The following is an 18,149-nucleotide window of genomic DNA, read 5'->3' as shown; positions in this document are numbered from 1 at the left end:
GCTTTGCGCTGAAAGAAGCTTGTTGACGCTGTGCCTTTGGGCTCTTGCAGAATCTCACCAACGAGGAGCAGGTGGTCGTGATTCACGCCAGGACCCTTCTCACCCTAGCCGAGAAGGTAACGCGCACGTCCACGCACGCTCTCGCATTCTGCTTATGTGACAGCAGCCTTTCCTCAGTGGTTAGAATACATCAAAGTGACCAAGTCAGCACTTCAACAGAAGATGTTGGACATTGAAAGTGAGAAGGTAGACAGACACGCGACATCAGCCAAGGGGAACTCCGGCAATGTGCCCCAACAATTCTGACCTTGAGCTGTGCTAGGATATGTTCTGCAAGCAGAAGGGCTACCTGGATGAAGAGTTGGACTTCAGGAAGTGTTCCATGGACCAGGCTCATAAGGTAAGCCGCCCTCAAATCTCCCGCCGGACCACTGATGGACGAGGATTGCGGCCCAGAGGATCCTGGAGCTGGAGGCCATGTTGTACGAGGCGCTACCGCAGCGGGACTGCCCCGCCACGGACGGCGAAAAAGCCAGCCACGCTGGCGTGAATGACGTGCTGACGGCGGATCAGAGAGAAGAGCTTAGGAGCGCCGTGGACCAATGGAAGCGAGCCCTGATGTGCGAGTTGAGGGAGCGCGACGCTTGCATCCTCCAAGAGAGAATGGATCTGCTGCACAGCGCGCAACAGGTAAGGGCCCAAAGCCAGCCCGGCACTTACTTGCACGCTTACTGGCTTTTGAATGCCACTTTCCATTTGTCCGTCCTAGAGGAACAAAGAGCTGAAAGAATTCATCGAAGCTCAGAAGAGACAAATCAAACAATTGGAGGAGAAGTTTCTGTTTCTCTTTCTATTCTTCTCCTTGGCCTTCATTCTGTGGCCCTAACACCAGCTGGTGAGTGAGCTCCAGCGGCACCGCACTCGACACCTCCGATACACTGCCAGCCGGTCTCAGACGTTGGCAGACGCTCCGATGCCAACGTATACCCCCCGCCACGGTGACAGAGGCACCGCGTCACACCGGCGCTCATCCAATCAGAAGGCAGGAAAAGCAAATTCACATGCAGGGCACTTTTGAACCAGAAGAGAGCGCCACAAAAAACGGTTGTTGCCCCAAACGCGCACTAAAAAGGGTCAGAATAACAAGAGTCCCACTGGCCAGCCGGGGCCACCCGTCCAGCTGTTTCTTCAGGGGGGAAAAAAATTGGAGTCACCGGTGAGTACATTTTGCATTTAGCTCTGCTTTTCTGCTTCTGTCTTCAAGTGTGTGGCATCCTGCGATCAAAGAGTCAGCCAACCCCAAAGCGGTTGACCTCAACGTCCCACCACCATGCCTACCAGAGCAGGTGACGTGATGCTTTGGACATCCTTCCGTCTCAGATGCCCAAAAGTACTCTTTGCCACATCTGCGGCAATACGGTGTCTTTTCAAAGGTGCAAATAAATCCAGCGTGGGCGGAACACGCACGTCTTCGGTTTTTCCCGCTTTGTTTGTGTGACAGCTGTTGTGAAAATTTTATACAAATAAAGTTGTATAGTACAGGTTTGGCCAAGCCGCAACTCCCGAACCGCATGCGGCTCTTTTATGTTCATATCAACATTTGTGTGTGTGTGTGGGGGGGGGGGGGGTTGTGCGTGTTGGCTTCACTTGAGTTCAATTTGGTATTTTGGTCAAAAGCGCATGTGGTGAAATTCCACAAAGTAGGATGGGCAAACACATTTCTTTAAACTATGAGTGTCAATTGGGCTCTCGAAATGGCAGGGAAAAGATGCACAGCAAAACGAAAATACGTAGATGAACACAGGACGTTTTAATCAGAGTGGGAAAGTTTCTATTTTTTGTTGAACGTGATGGCAAACCATTCTGCCTGATATGTCAGACCTCAGCGCATTTCAAAGATTCAAATCTTCAGCGCCATGCACTTCAGCTCACTCCATGCTAACATTGATCAGGCGTCGAACCCGCATCATCATGCTTAAGAGGTGGCCATGCTAACCAGTGCGCCATTATGTCAACGCACAATAACTAAGTCTACTGGTCAAAACAGCGGTTACTATATGACGTCGCTACGTCGTGGTCACGTGACGCAGACAAGACGTCAATGGACGTGGGCAGAGTTAACTTGTTTAAAAGGGAGTAGGCAGAAGAAATATTTAATTTATTTAAATCTATTTTGAGTGCACACCATTATGCCAATGCATAACAACTGTAAATCTACTAAACAAAACAGCGGTTGCTATATGACATCTGCCACGTCGTGGTCACGTGACATACGTGACGTCGATGGGCGTAACTTTCGCCGGAATTCAAATCCGCGGGGAGAGTTAACTTGTTTAAAAGAGAGTGGGCAGAAGAATTATTTAATTTATTTAAATCTATTTGGTGTGTGCGCCATTATGTCAATGCATAACAACTGTAAGTCTACTAAACAAAACAGCGGTTGCTATTTGACGTCTGCCACGTCGTGGTCACGTGACGCGGACGTGACGTCGACGCCTACTTTACATCCCACCGATCACAGGACTCCTCGGCTGCATAACCGTGCCCCCTTCCCAACCAATCGGATTTGCTATACGCGAAAACGACGCCAATGGAAAGAGCTTCCGCCCAAATTTAAATCCGTGGGCGTGGCTCGCAGCAGGAAGTAGGAAAATGGCGGCGATGTTCACAAAGACACAGCGGATGGTAACATACGACTAACAAGAGAAATATTTTTATTTTCTGCTTGCAACTGGACCGTCCAGAGCGTACACGGTAAGTACAACTCATCGTTTTTAAAAAGAAGTACTTTTGTTGCCCTGAAAAGCGAGTGAGCGTGGCGTTTGTGGGGGACGTCGAATTTCGACGATTCTTTCTGGTCAACGGTTGTAAATGATTGTGTTGATTAAAAAAGAAAACTTGATGTAACTCTACTTTTAACTGCCGTTTCAGATAGATTTGGAATTGCATCACATCCAATTTTGCCTAGAGCGTACACGGTAAGTAACACTCGTTGTGTTTAAGGAGATTTACGTTTGTAATAGCAGAAGTGTAGCCGCGTTGCGTTGTACGTGTGAATGTTGGTCCGGGCGAAATGTTAATGTTTAATTTCATTCCTTTAGGTTCCACGGTGTTTGTTGGCTGCAAGTTTTCCACTGCAAGAAGAGGCTCATATCATTGACCAGGAGCGAGCTACAATGGTGAGTAGCCATAACATTTATGTTAAACACTTCCTATTTCATGTCTAACAGTACTTGATTTAACAAATAACCATAAATAAATACAGTGTGGGCACTGAAGTTAACATATGTGATTATACTGCCTAATCTGTCACCGAGTAGATTGTTGCAAAGTAATATAAGATCCAAAGTTGTAATTCAGAATAGTTTTCAAAAGAAGGCCATTAGAATTATATACAAGTCTGATTACCCTGAACAAGCTATTAATTAAATCACAAATTCTTCAATTCAAAGATTTGGTAGATTATCAGACAAATAATGTCTAACAGTAATTGATTTAACACATCACGATAAGTAGATTGAGTGTGGGCACTCTCAAGTTAACATATGTGATTATACTGCCTAATCTGTTACAGAGTATGTTGTTGCCAAGTAATGTAGAATAGATCCAAAGTAGTAATCCAGAATAGTTTTGAAGAGGCCATTAGAATGATAAACAAATCTGATTACCTTGAACATAATAACAAGCTAAGTGTTTAATATGTCCTATGAAGTCAAAATTGGGCACCATCATGTGGTGAAATTTGGAATTGCATCACATCCAATTTTGCCTGGGAACAAACAGATTACATAAATCTTAGTTTTGAATAAGCCACTCCTTCTCAAACAAGTAAACTCTGCCCATTTTGCGCAGTAGATGTTCTGTTAATATCTAGTATTTATACAAAGTCATAATTTAAATTGCTTTCAACCTTCATTCATCGGTTCAACCAACATTACTCGCTCTTATTACCAACTTGTATTGATTTAACTAAGCGTTTAATACTTCCTATCAGGTCTCAAATCGAGATTTGGCAAAATACAATTTCAGCAAATCCAATTTTGCCAGGGAACAAAAATAGATTAAATAAACTAAATAAGTCCTCTTCCCATTAAATAAATCTGAAAAGTCTGTCTTGTAACCAGTCCTCTTCAAACAAGTAAAGTCTGCCCATTTTGTGCCGTAGATTTTGTGTCTATGCCTAGTATTTAAACAAAATCATAATTTAAACGACTTCTTTCCTTCATTCACTTTGGAAATTTGGAATTGCAGCAAATCGAATTTTGGCAGGGAACAAAAATAGATCAATTAAACTAAATAAGTCTTCTTCCCATTAAATAAATTAAAAAAGTCTGTCTTGTAACCAGTCCTTTTCAAACAAGTAAAGTCTGCCCATTTTGTGCCGTCGATTTTGTGTTAATGCCTAGTATTTATACAAAATCATAATTTAAAGGACTTCATTCCTTCATTCACTTTGGAAATTTGGAATTGCAGCACATCAAATTTTGCCTGGGAAGAAAAGTAGATTAAATAAATTTAATAAGTCTTACTACTTCCCATTAAATAAATTAAATACGTCTTACTTGTTCCCACTCCTTTTCAAAACAGTAGTTTAAAACGAGGGCCCTTCACTCAATCTTTAACCTCAACCCCGCACGTTGTGTTGTATCTGTGAATGTTGGTTGTGGCCAAATGATAGTTTTCTTTCATTCGTTTAGGTTCCAAGAAAACTTGATGTAACTCTACTTTTAACTGCCGTTTCAGATAAGCGGGTATTACGTCGCAGTCAAATGCCGCGGATATGACGTAATTGCCCGAACCTCCGCCAAAATTCAAATCTGTTGGCGCGATGGCCGTGAGCCACTGAGCAGCGACGATTATCAACAGAAATATCTTTATTTTCTGCTTGCAACTGGACCGTCTAGAGCGTACACGGTAAGTAACACTCATTGTGTTTAAGGAGATTTACGTTTGTAATAGCAGAAGTGTAGCCGCGTTGCGTTGTACGTGTGAAAATTGGTCGAGGCGAAATGTTAATGTTTAATTTCATTCCTTTAGGTTCCACGGTGTTTGTTGGCTGCAAGTTTTCCACTGCAAGAAGAGGCTCGTATCATTGACCAGGAGCGAGCTACAATGGTGAGTAGCCATAACATTTATGTTAAACACTTCCTATTTCATGTCTAACAGTACTTGATTTAACAAATAACCATAAATAAATACAGTGTGGGCACTGAAGTTAACATATGTGATTATACTGCCTAATCTGTCACGGAGTAGATTGTTGCAAAGTAATATAAGATCCAAAGTTGTAATTCAGAATAGTTTTCAAAAGAAGGCCATTAGAATTATATACAAGTCTGATTACCCTGAACAAGCTATTAATTAAATCACAAATTCTTCAATTCAAAGATTTGGTAGATTATCAGACAAATAATGTCTAACAGTAATTGATTTAACACATCACGATAAGTAGATTGAGTGTGGGCACTCTCAAGTTAACATATGTGATTATACTGCCTAATCTGTTACAGAGTATGTTGTTGCCAAGTAATGTAGAATAGATCCAAAGTAGTAATCCAGAATAGTTTTGAAGAGGCCATTAGAATGATAAACAAATCTGATTACCTTGAACATAATAACAAGCTAAGTGTTTAATATGTCCTATGAAGTCAAAATTGGGCACCATCATGTGGTGAAATTTGGAATTGCATCACATCCAATTTTGCCTGGGAACAAACAGATTACATAAATCTTAGTTTTGAATAAGCCACTCCTTCTCAAACAAGTAAACTCTGCCCATTTTGCGCAGTAGATGTTCTGTTAATATCTAGTATTTATACAAAGTCATAATTTAAATTGCTTTCAACCTTCATTCATCGGTTCAACCAACATTACTCGCTCTTATTACCAACTTGTATTGATTTAACTAAGCGTTTAATACTTCCTATCAGGTCTCAAATCGAGATTTGGCAAAATACAATTTCAGCAAATCCAATTTTGCCAGGGAACAAAAATAGATTAAATAAACTAAATAAGTCCTCTTCCCATTAAATAAATCAGAAAAGTCTGTCTTGTAACCAGTCCTCTTCAAACAAGTAAAGTCTGCCCATTTTGTGCCGTAGATTTTGTGTCTATGCCTAGTATTTAAACAAAATCATAATTTAAACGACTTCTTTCCTTCATTCACTTTGGAAATTTGGAATTGCAGCAAATCGAATTTTGGCAGGGAACAAAAATAGATCAATTAAACTAAATAAGTCTTCTTCCCATTAAATAAATTAAAAAAGTCTGTCTTGTAACCAGTCCTTTTCAAACAAGTAAAGTCTGCCCATTTTGTGCCGTCGATTTTGTGTTAATGCCTAGTATTTATACAAAATCATAATTTAAAGGACTTCATTCCTTCATTCACTTTGGAAATTTGGAATTGCAGCACATCAAATTTTGCCTGGGAAGAAAAGTAGATTAAATAAATTTAATAAGTCTTACTACTTCCCATTAAATAAATTAAATACGTCTTACTTGTTCCCACTCCTTTTCAAAACAGTAGTTTAAAACGAGGGCCCTTCACTCAATCTTTAACCCCAACCCCGCACGTTGTGTTGTATCTGTGAATGTTGGTTGTGGCCAAATGATAGTTTTCTTTCATTCGTTTAGGTTCCAAGAAAACTTGATGTAACTCTACTTTTAACTGCCGTTTCAGATAAGCGGGTATTACGTCGCAGTCATGTGCCGTGGATATGACGTAATTGCCCGAACCTCCGACAAAATTCAAATCTGTTGGCGCGATGGCCGTGAGCCACTGAGCAGCGACGATTATCAACAGAAATATCTTTATTTTCTGCTTGCAACTGGACCGTCTAGAGCGTACACGGTAAGTAACACTCATTGTGTTTAAGGAGATTTACGTTTGTAATAGCAGAAGTGTAGCCGCGTTGCGTTGTACGTGTGAAAATTGGTCGAGGCGAAATGTTAATGTTTAATTTCATTCCTTTAGGTTCCACGGTGTTTGTTGGCTGCAAGTTTTCCACTGCAAGAAGAGGCTCGTATCATTGACCAGGAGCGAGCTACAATGGTGAGTAGCCATAACATTTATGTTAAACACTTCCTATTTCATGTCTAACAGTACTTGATTTAACAAATAACCATAAATAAATACAGTGTGGGCACTGAAGTTAACATATGTGATTATACTGCCTAATCTGTCACGGAGTAGATTGTTGCAAAGTAATATAAGATCCAAAGTTGTAATTCAGAATAGTTTTCAAAAGAAGGCCATTAGAATTATATACAAGTCTGATTACCCTTAACATAACAACAAGCTATTAATTAAATCACAAATTCTTCAATTCAAAGATTTGGTAGATTATCAGACAAATAATGTCTAACAGTAATTGATTTAACACATCACGATAAGTAGATTGAGTGTGGGCACTCTCAAGTTAACAGATATGATTATACTGCCTAATCTGTTACAGAGTATGTTGTTGCCAAGTAATGTAGAATAGATCCAAAGTAGTAATCCAGAATAGTTTTGAAGAGGCCATTAGAATGATAAACAAATCTGATTACCTTGAACATAATAACAAGCTAAGTGTTTAATATGTCCTATGAAGTCAAAATTGGGCACCATCATGTGGTGAAATTTGGAATTGCATCACATCCAATTTTGCCTGGGAACAAACAGATTAAATAAATCTTAGTTTTGAATAGGCCACTCCTTCTCAAACAAGTAAACTCTGCCCATTTCGCGCAGTAGATGTTCTGTTAATATCTAGTATTTATACAAAGTCATTATTTAAATTGCTTTCAACCTTCATTCATCGGTTCAACCAACATTACTCGCTCTTATTACCAACTTGTATTGATTTAACTAAGCGTTTAATACTTCCTATCAGGTCTCAAGGCAAGATTTGGCAAAATACAATTTCAGCAAATCCAATTTTGCCAGGGAACAAAAATAGATTAAATAAACTAAATAAGTCTTCCCATTAAATAAATCAGAAAAGTCTGTCTTGTAACCAGTCCTCTTCAAACAAGTAAAGTCTGCCCATTTTGTGCCGTAGATTTTGTGTCTATGCCTAGTATTTAAACAAAATCATAATTTAAATGACTTCTTTCCTTCATTCACTTTGGAAATTTGGAATTGCAGCAAATCGAATTTTGCCAGGGAACAAAAATAGATCAATTAAACTAAATAAGTCTTCTTCCCATTAAATAAATTAAAAAAGTCTGTCTTGTAACCAGTCCTTTTCAAACAAGTAAAGTCTGCCCATTTTGTGCCGTCGATTTTGTGTTAATGCCTAGTATTTATACAAAATCATAATTTAAAGGACTTCATTCCTTCATTCACTTTGGAAATTTGGAATTGCAGCACATCAAATTTTGCCTGGGAAGAAAAGTAGATTAAATAAATTTAATAAGTCTTACTACTTCCCATTAAATAAATTAAATACGTCTTACTTGTTCCCACTCCTTTACAAAAAAGTAGTTTAAAACGAGGTCCCTTCACTCAACCTTTAACCCTATTTATTCACCTTCTAGGCTAAGTGTTAAAGGCTAAGTGTTAAAGGCTAAGTGTTAAAGGCTAAGTGTTAGAGGCTAAGTGCCAGAGGCTAGGCGCCAGAGGCGAGTTTTTGTGGGCTGAAGTTTTAGTGGGGTTAGTGTGAATACAATCCAAAAGAATACAACAGAATACAATACAATAGAATATAATACATAGATTAAATTCAATAGCTCTTACTACTTCCCATTAAATAAATTAAATACGTCTTACTTGTTCCCAATCCTTTTCAAAAAAGTAGTTTAAAACGAGGGCCCTTCACTCAACCTTTAACCTCAACCCCGCACGTCACATTGTGTTGTATCTGTGAATGTTGGTTGTGGCCAAATGATAGTTTTCTTTCATTCGTTTAGGTTCCACGGTGTTTGTTGGCTATGTTTTCCACTGTCAGAAGGATGAAAATACAAAGTACAACGCTTGGACGTGGGCGAAGACGTCACCGGTGAGTCCTTCCTTCCTATTTATTTACCTTCTAGATGCTAGAGGCTAAGTGTTAGAGGCTAAGTGTTAGAGGCTAAGTGTTAAACACAATACGAACAACACAACGATACTGCACTGAACAACACGATACCGCACTGAGAAACACGATACCGCACTGAACAACACGATACCGCACTGAACAACACCATGCCGCACTGAACACCATGCCACACTGAACAACACCATCCCGCACTGAACAACACCATGCCGCACTAAACAACACCATGCCGCACTGAACAACACCATGCCTCACTGAACGACACCATGCCGCACTGAAAGACACCATGCCGCACTGAACGACACCATGCCGCACTGAAAGACACCATCCCGCACTGAACACCGTGCCGCACTGAACAACACCATCCTGCACTGAACAACACCATCCCGCACTGAACAACACCATGCCGCACTGAACAACATTATGCCGCACTGAACATTATGCCGCACTGAACAACACCATGCCGCACTGAACAACACCATGCCGCACTGAACAACATTATGCCGCACTGAACAACACCATGCCGCACTGAACAACACCATGCCGCACTGAACAACACCATGCCGCACTGAACAACATTATGCCGCACTGAACAACACCATGCCGCACTGAACAACACCATCCTGCACTGAACAACACCATTCCGCATTGAACACCATGCCGCACTGAACAACACCATCCCGCACTGAACAACACCATCCCGCACTGAACAACACCATGCCGCACTGAACAACATTATGCCGCACTGAACAACATTATGCCGCACTGAACAACACCATGCCGCACTGAACAACACCATGCCGCACTGAACAACACCATGCCGCACTGAACAACATTATAACGCACTGAACAACACCATCCCGCACTGAACAACACCATGCCGCACTAAACAACATTATGCCGCACTGAACAACATTATGCCGAAATGAACAACACCATGCCGCACTGAACAACACCATGCCGCACTGAACAACACCATCCTGCACTGAACAACACCATCCCGCACTGAACAACACCATGCCGCACTGAACAACACCATGCCGCACTGAACAACACCATGCCGCAATGAACAACACCATCCCGCACTGAACAACATTATGCCGCACTGAACAACATTATGCCGCACTGAACAACACCATGCCGCACTGAACAACACCATGCCGCACTGAACAACACCATCCTGCACTGAACAACACCATCCCGCACTGAACAACACCATGCCGCACTGAACAACATTATGGCGCACTGAACAACATTATGCCGCACTGAACAACACCATGCCGCACTGAACAACACCATGCCGCACTGAACAACACCATGCCGCAATGAACAACACCATCCCGCACTGAACAACACCATGCCGCACTGAGCAACACCATGCCGCACTGAACAACACCATCCTGCACTGAACAACACCATGCCGCACTGAACAACACCATTCCGCACTGAACAACACCATGCCGCACTGAACAACATTACGCTGCACTGAACAACACCATGCCGCACTGAACAACACCATGCCGCACTGAACAACACCATGCCGCATTGAACAACACCATGCCGCATTGAACAACACCATGCCGCACTGAACAACACCATCCTGCACTGAACAACACCATGCCGCATTGAACAACACCATGCCGCACTGAACAACACCATCCTGCACTGAACAACACCATCCCGCACTGAACAACACCATCCCGCACTGAACAACACCATCCTGCACTGAACAACACCATGCCGCACTGAACAACACCATGCCGCACTGAACAACACCATGCCGCACTGAACAACACCATGCCGCACTGAACAACACCATGCTGCACTGAACAACATTATGCTGCACTGAACAACACGATCCTGCATTGAACACCATGCCGCACTGAACAACACCATCCTGCACTGAACAACACCATCCTGCACTGAACAACACCACCCCGCACTGAACAACACGATCCCGCATTGAACACCATCCCGCACTGAACAACACCATGCCGCACTGAACAACACCATTCCGCACTGAACAACACCATGCCGCACTGAACAACACCATGCCGCACTGAACAACATTATGCCGCACTGAACAACACCATGCCGCACTGAACAACACCATCCCGCACTGAACAACACCATGCCGCATTGAACAACACCATGCCGCACTGAACAACACCATCCTGCACTGAACAACACCATCCCGCACTAAACAACACCATGCCGCACTGAACAACATTATGGCGCACTGGACAACATTATGCCGCACTGAACAACACGATCCCGCATTGAACACCATCCCGCACTGAACAACACCATGCCGCACTGAACAACACCATTCCGCACTGAACAACACCATGCCGCACTGAACAACACCATGCCGCACTGAACAACATTATGCCGCACTGAACAACACCATGCCGCACTGAACAACACCATCCCGCACTGAACAACACCATGCCGCATTGAACAACACCATGCCGCACTGAACAACACCATCCTGCACTGAACAACACCATCCTGCACTGAACAACACCACCCCGCACTGAACAACACGATCCCGCATTGAACACCATCCCGCACTGAACAACACCATGCCGCACTGAACAACACCATTCCGCACTGAACAACACCATGCCACACTGAACAACACCATGCCGCACTGAACAACATTATGCCGCACTGAACAACACCATGCCGCACTGAACAACACCATCCCGCACTGAACAACACCATGCCGCATTGAACAACACCATGCCGCACTGAACAACACCATCCTGCACTGAACAACACCATCCCGCACTAAACAACACCATGCCGCACTGAACAACATTATGGCGCACTGGACAACATTATGCCGCACTGAACAACACCATGCCGCACTGAACAACACCATGCCGCACTGAACAACACCATGCCGCACTGAACAACACCATTCCGCACTGAACAACACCATGCCGCACTGAACGACACCATCCTGCACTGAACAACACCATCCCGCACTGAACAACACCATGCCGCATTAAACAACACCATGCCGCACTGAACAACACCATCCTGCACTGAACAACACCATGCCGCACTGAACAACACCATGCCGCACTGAACAACACCATGCCGCACTGAACAACATTATGCCGCACTGAACAACATTATGCCGCACTAAACAACATTATGTCGCACTGAACAACACCATGCCGCACTGAACAACACCATGCTGCACTGAACAACATTATGCCGCACTGAACAACACGATCCCGCATTGAACAACACCATCCCGCAGTGAACAACACCATGCCGCATTGAACAACACCATGCCGCACTGAACAACACCATGCTGCACTGAACAACATTATGCTGCACTGAACAACACGATCCTGCATTGAACAACACCATGCCGCACTGAACAACACCATCCTGCACTGAACAACACCATGCCGCACTGAACAACACCATGCCGCACTGAACAACATTATGCCGCACTGAAAAACACCATGCCGCACTGAACAACACCATCCCGCACTGAACAACACCATGCCGCATTGAACAACACCATGCCGCACTGAACAACACCATGCTGCACTGAACAACATTATGCTGCACTGAACAACACGATCCTGCATTGAACAACACCATGCCGCACTGAACAACACCATCCTGCACTGAACAACACCATCCTGCACTGAACAACACCACCCCGCACTGAACAACACGATCCCGCATTGAACAACACCATCCCGCACTGAACAACACCATGCCGCACTGAACAACACCATTCCGCACTGAACAACACCATGCCGCACTGAACAACACCATGCCGCACTGAACAACACCATGCCGCACTGAACAACACCATGCCGCACTGAACAACATTATGCCGCACTGAACAACACCATGCCGCACTGAACAACACCATCCCGCACTGAACAACACCATGCCGCATTGAACAACACCATGCCGCACTGAACAACACCATCCTGCACTGAACAACACCATCCCGCACTAAACAACACCATGCCGCACTGAACAACATTATGGCGCACTGGACAACATTATGCCGCACTGAACAACACCATGCCGCACTGAACAACACCATGCCGCACTGAACAACACCATGCCGCACTGAACAACACCATGCCGCACTGAACAACATTATGCCGCACTGAACAACACCATGCCGCACTGAACAACACCATGCCGCACTGAACAACACGATCCCGCATTGAACAACACCATCCTGCACTGAACAACACCATGCTGCACTGAACAACACCATGCCGCACTGAACAACACCATTCCGCACTGAACAACACCATGCCGCACTGAACAACACCATCCTGCACTGAACAACACCATCCCGCACTGAACAACACCATGCCGCATTGAACAACACCATGCCGCACTGAACAACACCATCCTGCACTGAACAACACCATGCCGCACTGAACAACACCATGCCGCACTGAACAACACCATGCCGCACTGAACAACATTATGCCGCACTGAACAACATTATGCCGCACTAAACAACATTATGTCGCACTGAACAACACCATGCCGCACTGAACAACACCATGCTGCACTGAACAACATTATGCCGCACTGAACAACACGATCCCGCATTGAACAACACCATCCCGCAGTGAACAACACCATGCCGCATTGAACAACACCATGCCGCACTGAACAACACCATCCTGCACTGAACAACACCATCCCGCACTGAACAACACCATGCCGCACTGAACAACATTATGGCGCACTGAACAACATTATGCCGCACTGAACAACACCATGCCGCACTGAACAACACCATGCCGCACTGAACAACACCATGCCGCACTGAACAACACCATGCCGCACTGAACAACACGACGTCGCACTGAACAACACGACGCCGCACAGAACAACACGACGCCGCACAGAATAACACAATACCGCACAGAACAACACAATACCGCACAAACAGTTTTAGATAATATTACGTCGCAGTCATGTGACGCGGACATGACGTCAATAGGCGGAACTCACGGCAAAATTATAATCCGTGGGCGTGGCTTGCAACAGGAAGTAGGAAAGCGGCAGTTCTGGCAAACAAGACACAGCTGTTAGTAACACGATGACTAACAAGGCAAATATTTTTGTTTTCAGCTTGCAACTTGACCGTCTAGAGCATACAAGGTAATTACAACTGTTTTTTTTTAGCCCTGAAAAGCAAGGGAGTGTGGCGTTTGGGAGGAATGTCGAACTCGGCGTCTGCTTCCAGCCACAGACGCCAAATTTCGATGATTATTTCGACTGGTCAACGGTTGTAAATTATTGCGTTGACTAAAAACTTTATTTAACTCTACTCTTAACTTTGCCGTTTCAGATATGCGGGTATTACACCGCGGAAATGACGTCAATAGGCTGAACTCTTGCCAAAATTCAAATCTGTGGGCGCAATGGCCTTGAGCGAGACACCGGATACAAACACGACGATTATCAACAGAAATATCTTTATTTTCCGCTTGCAAGTGGACCGTCTAGAGCGTACACGGTAAGTACAACTCATTGTGTTTAAAAAGATTTACGTTTGTGTAGTTTGCGTTGCGTTGTATCTGTGAATGTTGGTTGAGGCTAAATGTTAATGTTTAATTTCATTCCTTTAGGTTCCACGGTGTTTGTTGGCTGTATGTTTTCCACTGCAAGAAGAGGCTCGTATCATTGACCAGCAGGAGCTACAATGGTGAGTACCCCTTTCGTCTTCCCATTTATGTTCAACACTTCCTATTTCATGGTCTAACAGTACTCGATTTAACAAATAACCATAAATAAATACAGTGTGGGCAGTCACGTTAACATATGTGATTATCCTGCCTAATATGTTTATCACAAATATGTCACTAATCACTAATATGTTTATTTGTTTATCACAACACCTTTGGACCTTCAGCAATCGATTATTTACCTTCATCTACATAGAGACAGAACGATGGTGTCTTAAACATCTCATTCATTTCACCAATAACTTCACGCAGGTGGATAACGGCCGTCTCGGTCACGCTATGTTGCGTGATGCAGTTTTGAAGAACCAAATGCATTTATTCAATGAATAAGTCAAGCTAGTTCTATGTTTATGATGTTGTAAGTTACGGTACCGATTGAAGTTGAGTTCGAAGCCAGTGGAAAACAGCGCTGCGTTTGTGCTCATCCCAGGTACAAATGTTGTGATCTCTGACTGACGACCGGGCGAGACTCGAGTAAGAGATGTCCAAACGAGCTCCGGCAGGGCGGGCCAAGGCGGAGCGAACGGACGCCCTTCAGGCCGCCAATGACGAGCTGAGAACCAAACTGATGGACGTCCAGTTAGAACTTCAGCAGGAGAAGAACAAGGTGAAAACCTCAACAGACAGACACTGCCTGCCTCCCTGCCTGCCTCCCTGCCTGCCTCCCTGCCTGCCTCCCTCCCTCCCAGTTTTCCCGATGTAGATTAGACATGCGTGTGCCATGACTGTGTCAGCCTACATCAACAAATGCACCGAGGACGTCAGCACCACTAAGAATATCATCACCCGGGGCAACCAACGACCCTGGATGACTGAGGAGGTACGTCAAACGCTACGAGCGCGGAACTCTGCCTTCAAGTCTGGCGACAAGGAGACACTGAGGACAGCGAGAGCCAACTTGAACCGTGCCATCAGGATAGCGAAGCGAGACCGCAGTCGAAAATTTCAGGATCGTTTCCACGACGTCAAAAACATCAGGAGTATGTGGCAAGGCATACGGGCGATTACAGACTACAACTCACCCTCCCCCCCCCCCCGGTGGGTGTAGTTGATGCTGACTTTCTAAATGGTCTAAATAACTTCTTTGGGAGGTTCGAGGCACTAAACGGCACTCCAGCAGTTAAAACTGTCCCCCATCAGGAAGAGGAGGTACTCTGCCTTGACTCCGCCGATGTGTTGAAGACCCTGAGGAGAGTCAACCCCTGTAAGGCCCCTGGCCCCGACAACATTCCTGGGCGTGTGTTCAGGGAATGTGCAAGTCATCTGGCTGGGGTCATCACAGACATTTTTAACACCTCGCTGGGCCAAGCCACAGTGCCGGCGTGCTTTAAGACTGCCTCCATCATTCCGGTGCCGAAGAAACCTCAAATCACCTCATTTAATGATTACCGGCCTGTTGCACTGACTCCGGTTATGATGAAGTGCTTCGAAAGGCTGCTTAAAGGTCACATCGTTTCCAGACTCCCCCTATTATTTGACCCGTTCCAGTTTGCCGACCGGCAAAACCGCTCCACTCAGGACGCCATCTCCTCCGTTCTTCACCTGAGCCTGGCTCACCTGGAGGAGAAGAACACCCATGTGCGGAGGCTGTTCCTGGACTTCAGCTCAGCGTTTAACACCATCATCCCACAGCATCTGGTAGGAAAATTGGAACACCTGGGCTTCAACACCCCCCTTCGCAACTGGCTGCTAGACTTCCTCACCAACAGACCTCAGTCAGTCCGGGTCGGACAGAACACCTCTGATGTCATCACCCTCAGCACAGGCTCCCTTCAGGGCTGCGTCCTGAGCCCCCTGCTGTGCACCCTGATGACACACGACTGCGTCCTCAGGTTCACCACCAATCACATCGTGAAGTCAGCAGACGACACAACGGTGGTGGGGCTCATCAGAGACAACAACGACCTGGACTACAGAGAGGAGGTGGAGCAGCTGGTGGGCTGGTGCAGAGAAAACAGCCTGATCCTGAATGAGGAGAAGATGAAGGAGATCATCGTCGACTTCAGGAAAAAACAGCCTCACCACGCTCCACTGATCATCAACAGCTCAGCTGTGGAGGTGGTCAGCACCACCAAATTCCTGGGGGTCCACATCACAGAAGACCTCACCTGGACTATGAACACTACGGCACTGGTCAAGAGGGCACAGAAGCGCTTGTACTTCCTGCGGAGGATGAGGAGAGCCCACCTGCCCCCACCCATCATGAGGACGTTCTACAGGAGCACCATAGAGAGCATTCTGACAAGCTGTCTCTCTGTGTGGTGTGGAGGCTGCACCGCCTCCGATTGGAAGAACGTGAGGAGAGTGGTGAGGACAGCAGAGAGGATCATAGGGGCTCCTCTTCCCTCCATTCAGGACATTTCATCTCAGCGCTGCATGTCCCGTGCCCGTAACATCATCAATGACCCATCACACCCCCACCATGGACTGTTCTCCCTGCTGCCCTCTGGGAAGAGGTTTGCAGCATCCGCTGCAGGTCCACCAGGTTCTGCAACAGCTTTTTCCCTGCTGTCATCAGACTGTTGAACACTAGAACTGTTGAGCTCTAAACTGAACTCTGCATCACACATTCACAGAACTGTACTTTATGACACTACGGACCTCTATCTTGCACTATCTCGCACTACCAACTTTACTGAACTTGTATAAACCCTTTAAATAGAAGTTTAATACATGGTTTAGCATTCCTCTGCACACTCTTGAATACTGTTTTGCCTACTTGCACTATTGCATAATTATCACTGCTGCACTCTATACTTATTTTTAATATATATATATATATATATATAGTATATATGTATATATATATATTTTCATAGGATATGTTACTTCTATTCAACTGCAATATCACTACTTTGTTGTAAGACGTATGCAACGGAATTTCGTTTTGTATGCACCATGTGCAGACAAGATGACAATAAAGTTTGTCTAAGTCTAAGTCATGTCAGGTCAGCTGTCTGGAGAGAGAGAGAAGTCAGGACCTGCGGGCGGAGCACCACCGTGCCACCGCCGCCATGACGGAACTCAAAAGCAAACTCCATGAGGAGAAGCAGAAAGAGTTAGCCATTACCAGGGAGACATTACTGCGGCAGCATGAAATGGAGCTGATGAGAGTGATCAAAATCAAAGATGGAGAGATCCAGCGACTGAATGCCTTGGTCCTCAGCCTGAGGGACGGCTCCATGGACAAGGTGATCCGCTCTATCCGTGTCTGACTATCCGCACGCCACGTCGGGCTTCGATGCGGCCGCTACCGTATTGTGTAGCTTGTCCCCAGTAAGCGTCGCGGCGCTCCGTTGCGGTCTCAACGGCCCGGTGTGGCGCAATGTCTGCTCAGGTGAGGAGGGGGGGCGCTTTGCTGGCGGAGGTGGAG

The 18,149-nt window shown here is 45.1% G+C and overlaps 1 protein-coding gene across 3 annotated transcripts; it reads left to right on the top strand.

Annotated features, from left to right (window-relative positions):
• Positions 1 to 490: 490 nt before the first annotated feature.
• LOC148378716 (uncharacterized) lies at positions 491 to 16,367 on the top strand. 3 transcript variants are annotated; one of them, XM_088367731.1, is made up of 14 exons: positions 491 to 690; positions 770 to 895; positions 1,265 to 1,433; positions 2,936 to 2,978; positions 3,102 to 3,179; positions 4,744 to 4,914; positions 5,038 to 5,115; positions 6,680 to 6,850; positions 6,974 to 7,051; positions 8,893 to 8,981; positions 14,160 to 14,189; positions 14,380 to 14,547; positions 14,660 to 14,736; positions 15,207 to 16,367. In XM_088367731.1, the coding sequence occupies exons 3-12, from the start codon at positions 1,381 to 1,383 to the stop codon at positions 14,405 to 14,407; spliced, it is 819 nt and encodes a 272-aa protein (XP_088223857.1). In that variant the 5' UTR covers positions 491 to 690; positions 770 to 895; positions 1,265 to 1,380; the 3' UTR covers positions 14,408 to 14,547; positions 14,660 to 14,736; positions 15,207 to 16,367. The 3 variants fall into 3 exon arrangements, with proteins under 3 accessions (XP_088223857.1, XP_088223855.1, XP_088223856.1); XM_088367729.1 differs by having other exon boundaries at positions 2,932 to 2,978; positions 15,207 to 16,360; XM_088367730.1 differs by lacking the exon at positions 14,160 to 14,189 and having other exon boundaries at positions 2,932 to 2,978; positions 15,207 to 16,363.
• Positions 16,368 to 18,149: the final 1,782 nt, after the last annotated feature.

The sequence above is a fragment of the Syngnathus floridae genome, unplaced genomic scaffold, assembly GCF_059516105.1.
Source record: "Syngnathus floridae isolate MCC-2025c unplaced genomic scaffold, RoL_Sflo_1.0 HiC_scaffold_29, whole genome shotgun sequence".
Taxonomy (NCBI): Eukaryota; Metazoa; Chordata; class Actinopteri; order Syngnathiformes; family Syngnathidae; genus Syngnathus; species Syngnathus floridae.
This window is presented reverse-complemented; position numbering and strand designations above follow the sequence as displayed.

Excerpts from the sequence above, each read along its gene's own strand:
- LOC148378716 (XM_088367729.1), top strand. The coding sequence starts at position 1,331 with ATGCCTACCAGAGCAGGTGACGTGATGCTTTGGACATCCTTCCGTCTC. Across the intron at positions 2,979-3,101 it reads TTTTGCCTAGAGCGTACACG|GTTCCACGGTGTTTGTTGGC; the intron begins GTAAGTAACACT and ends TCATTCCTTTAG. Across the intron at positions 8,982-14,159 it reads CGTGGGCGAAGACGTCACCG|CTTGCAACTTGACCGTCTAG; the intron begins GTGAGTCCTTCC and ends TTTTGTTTTCAG.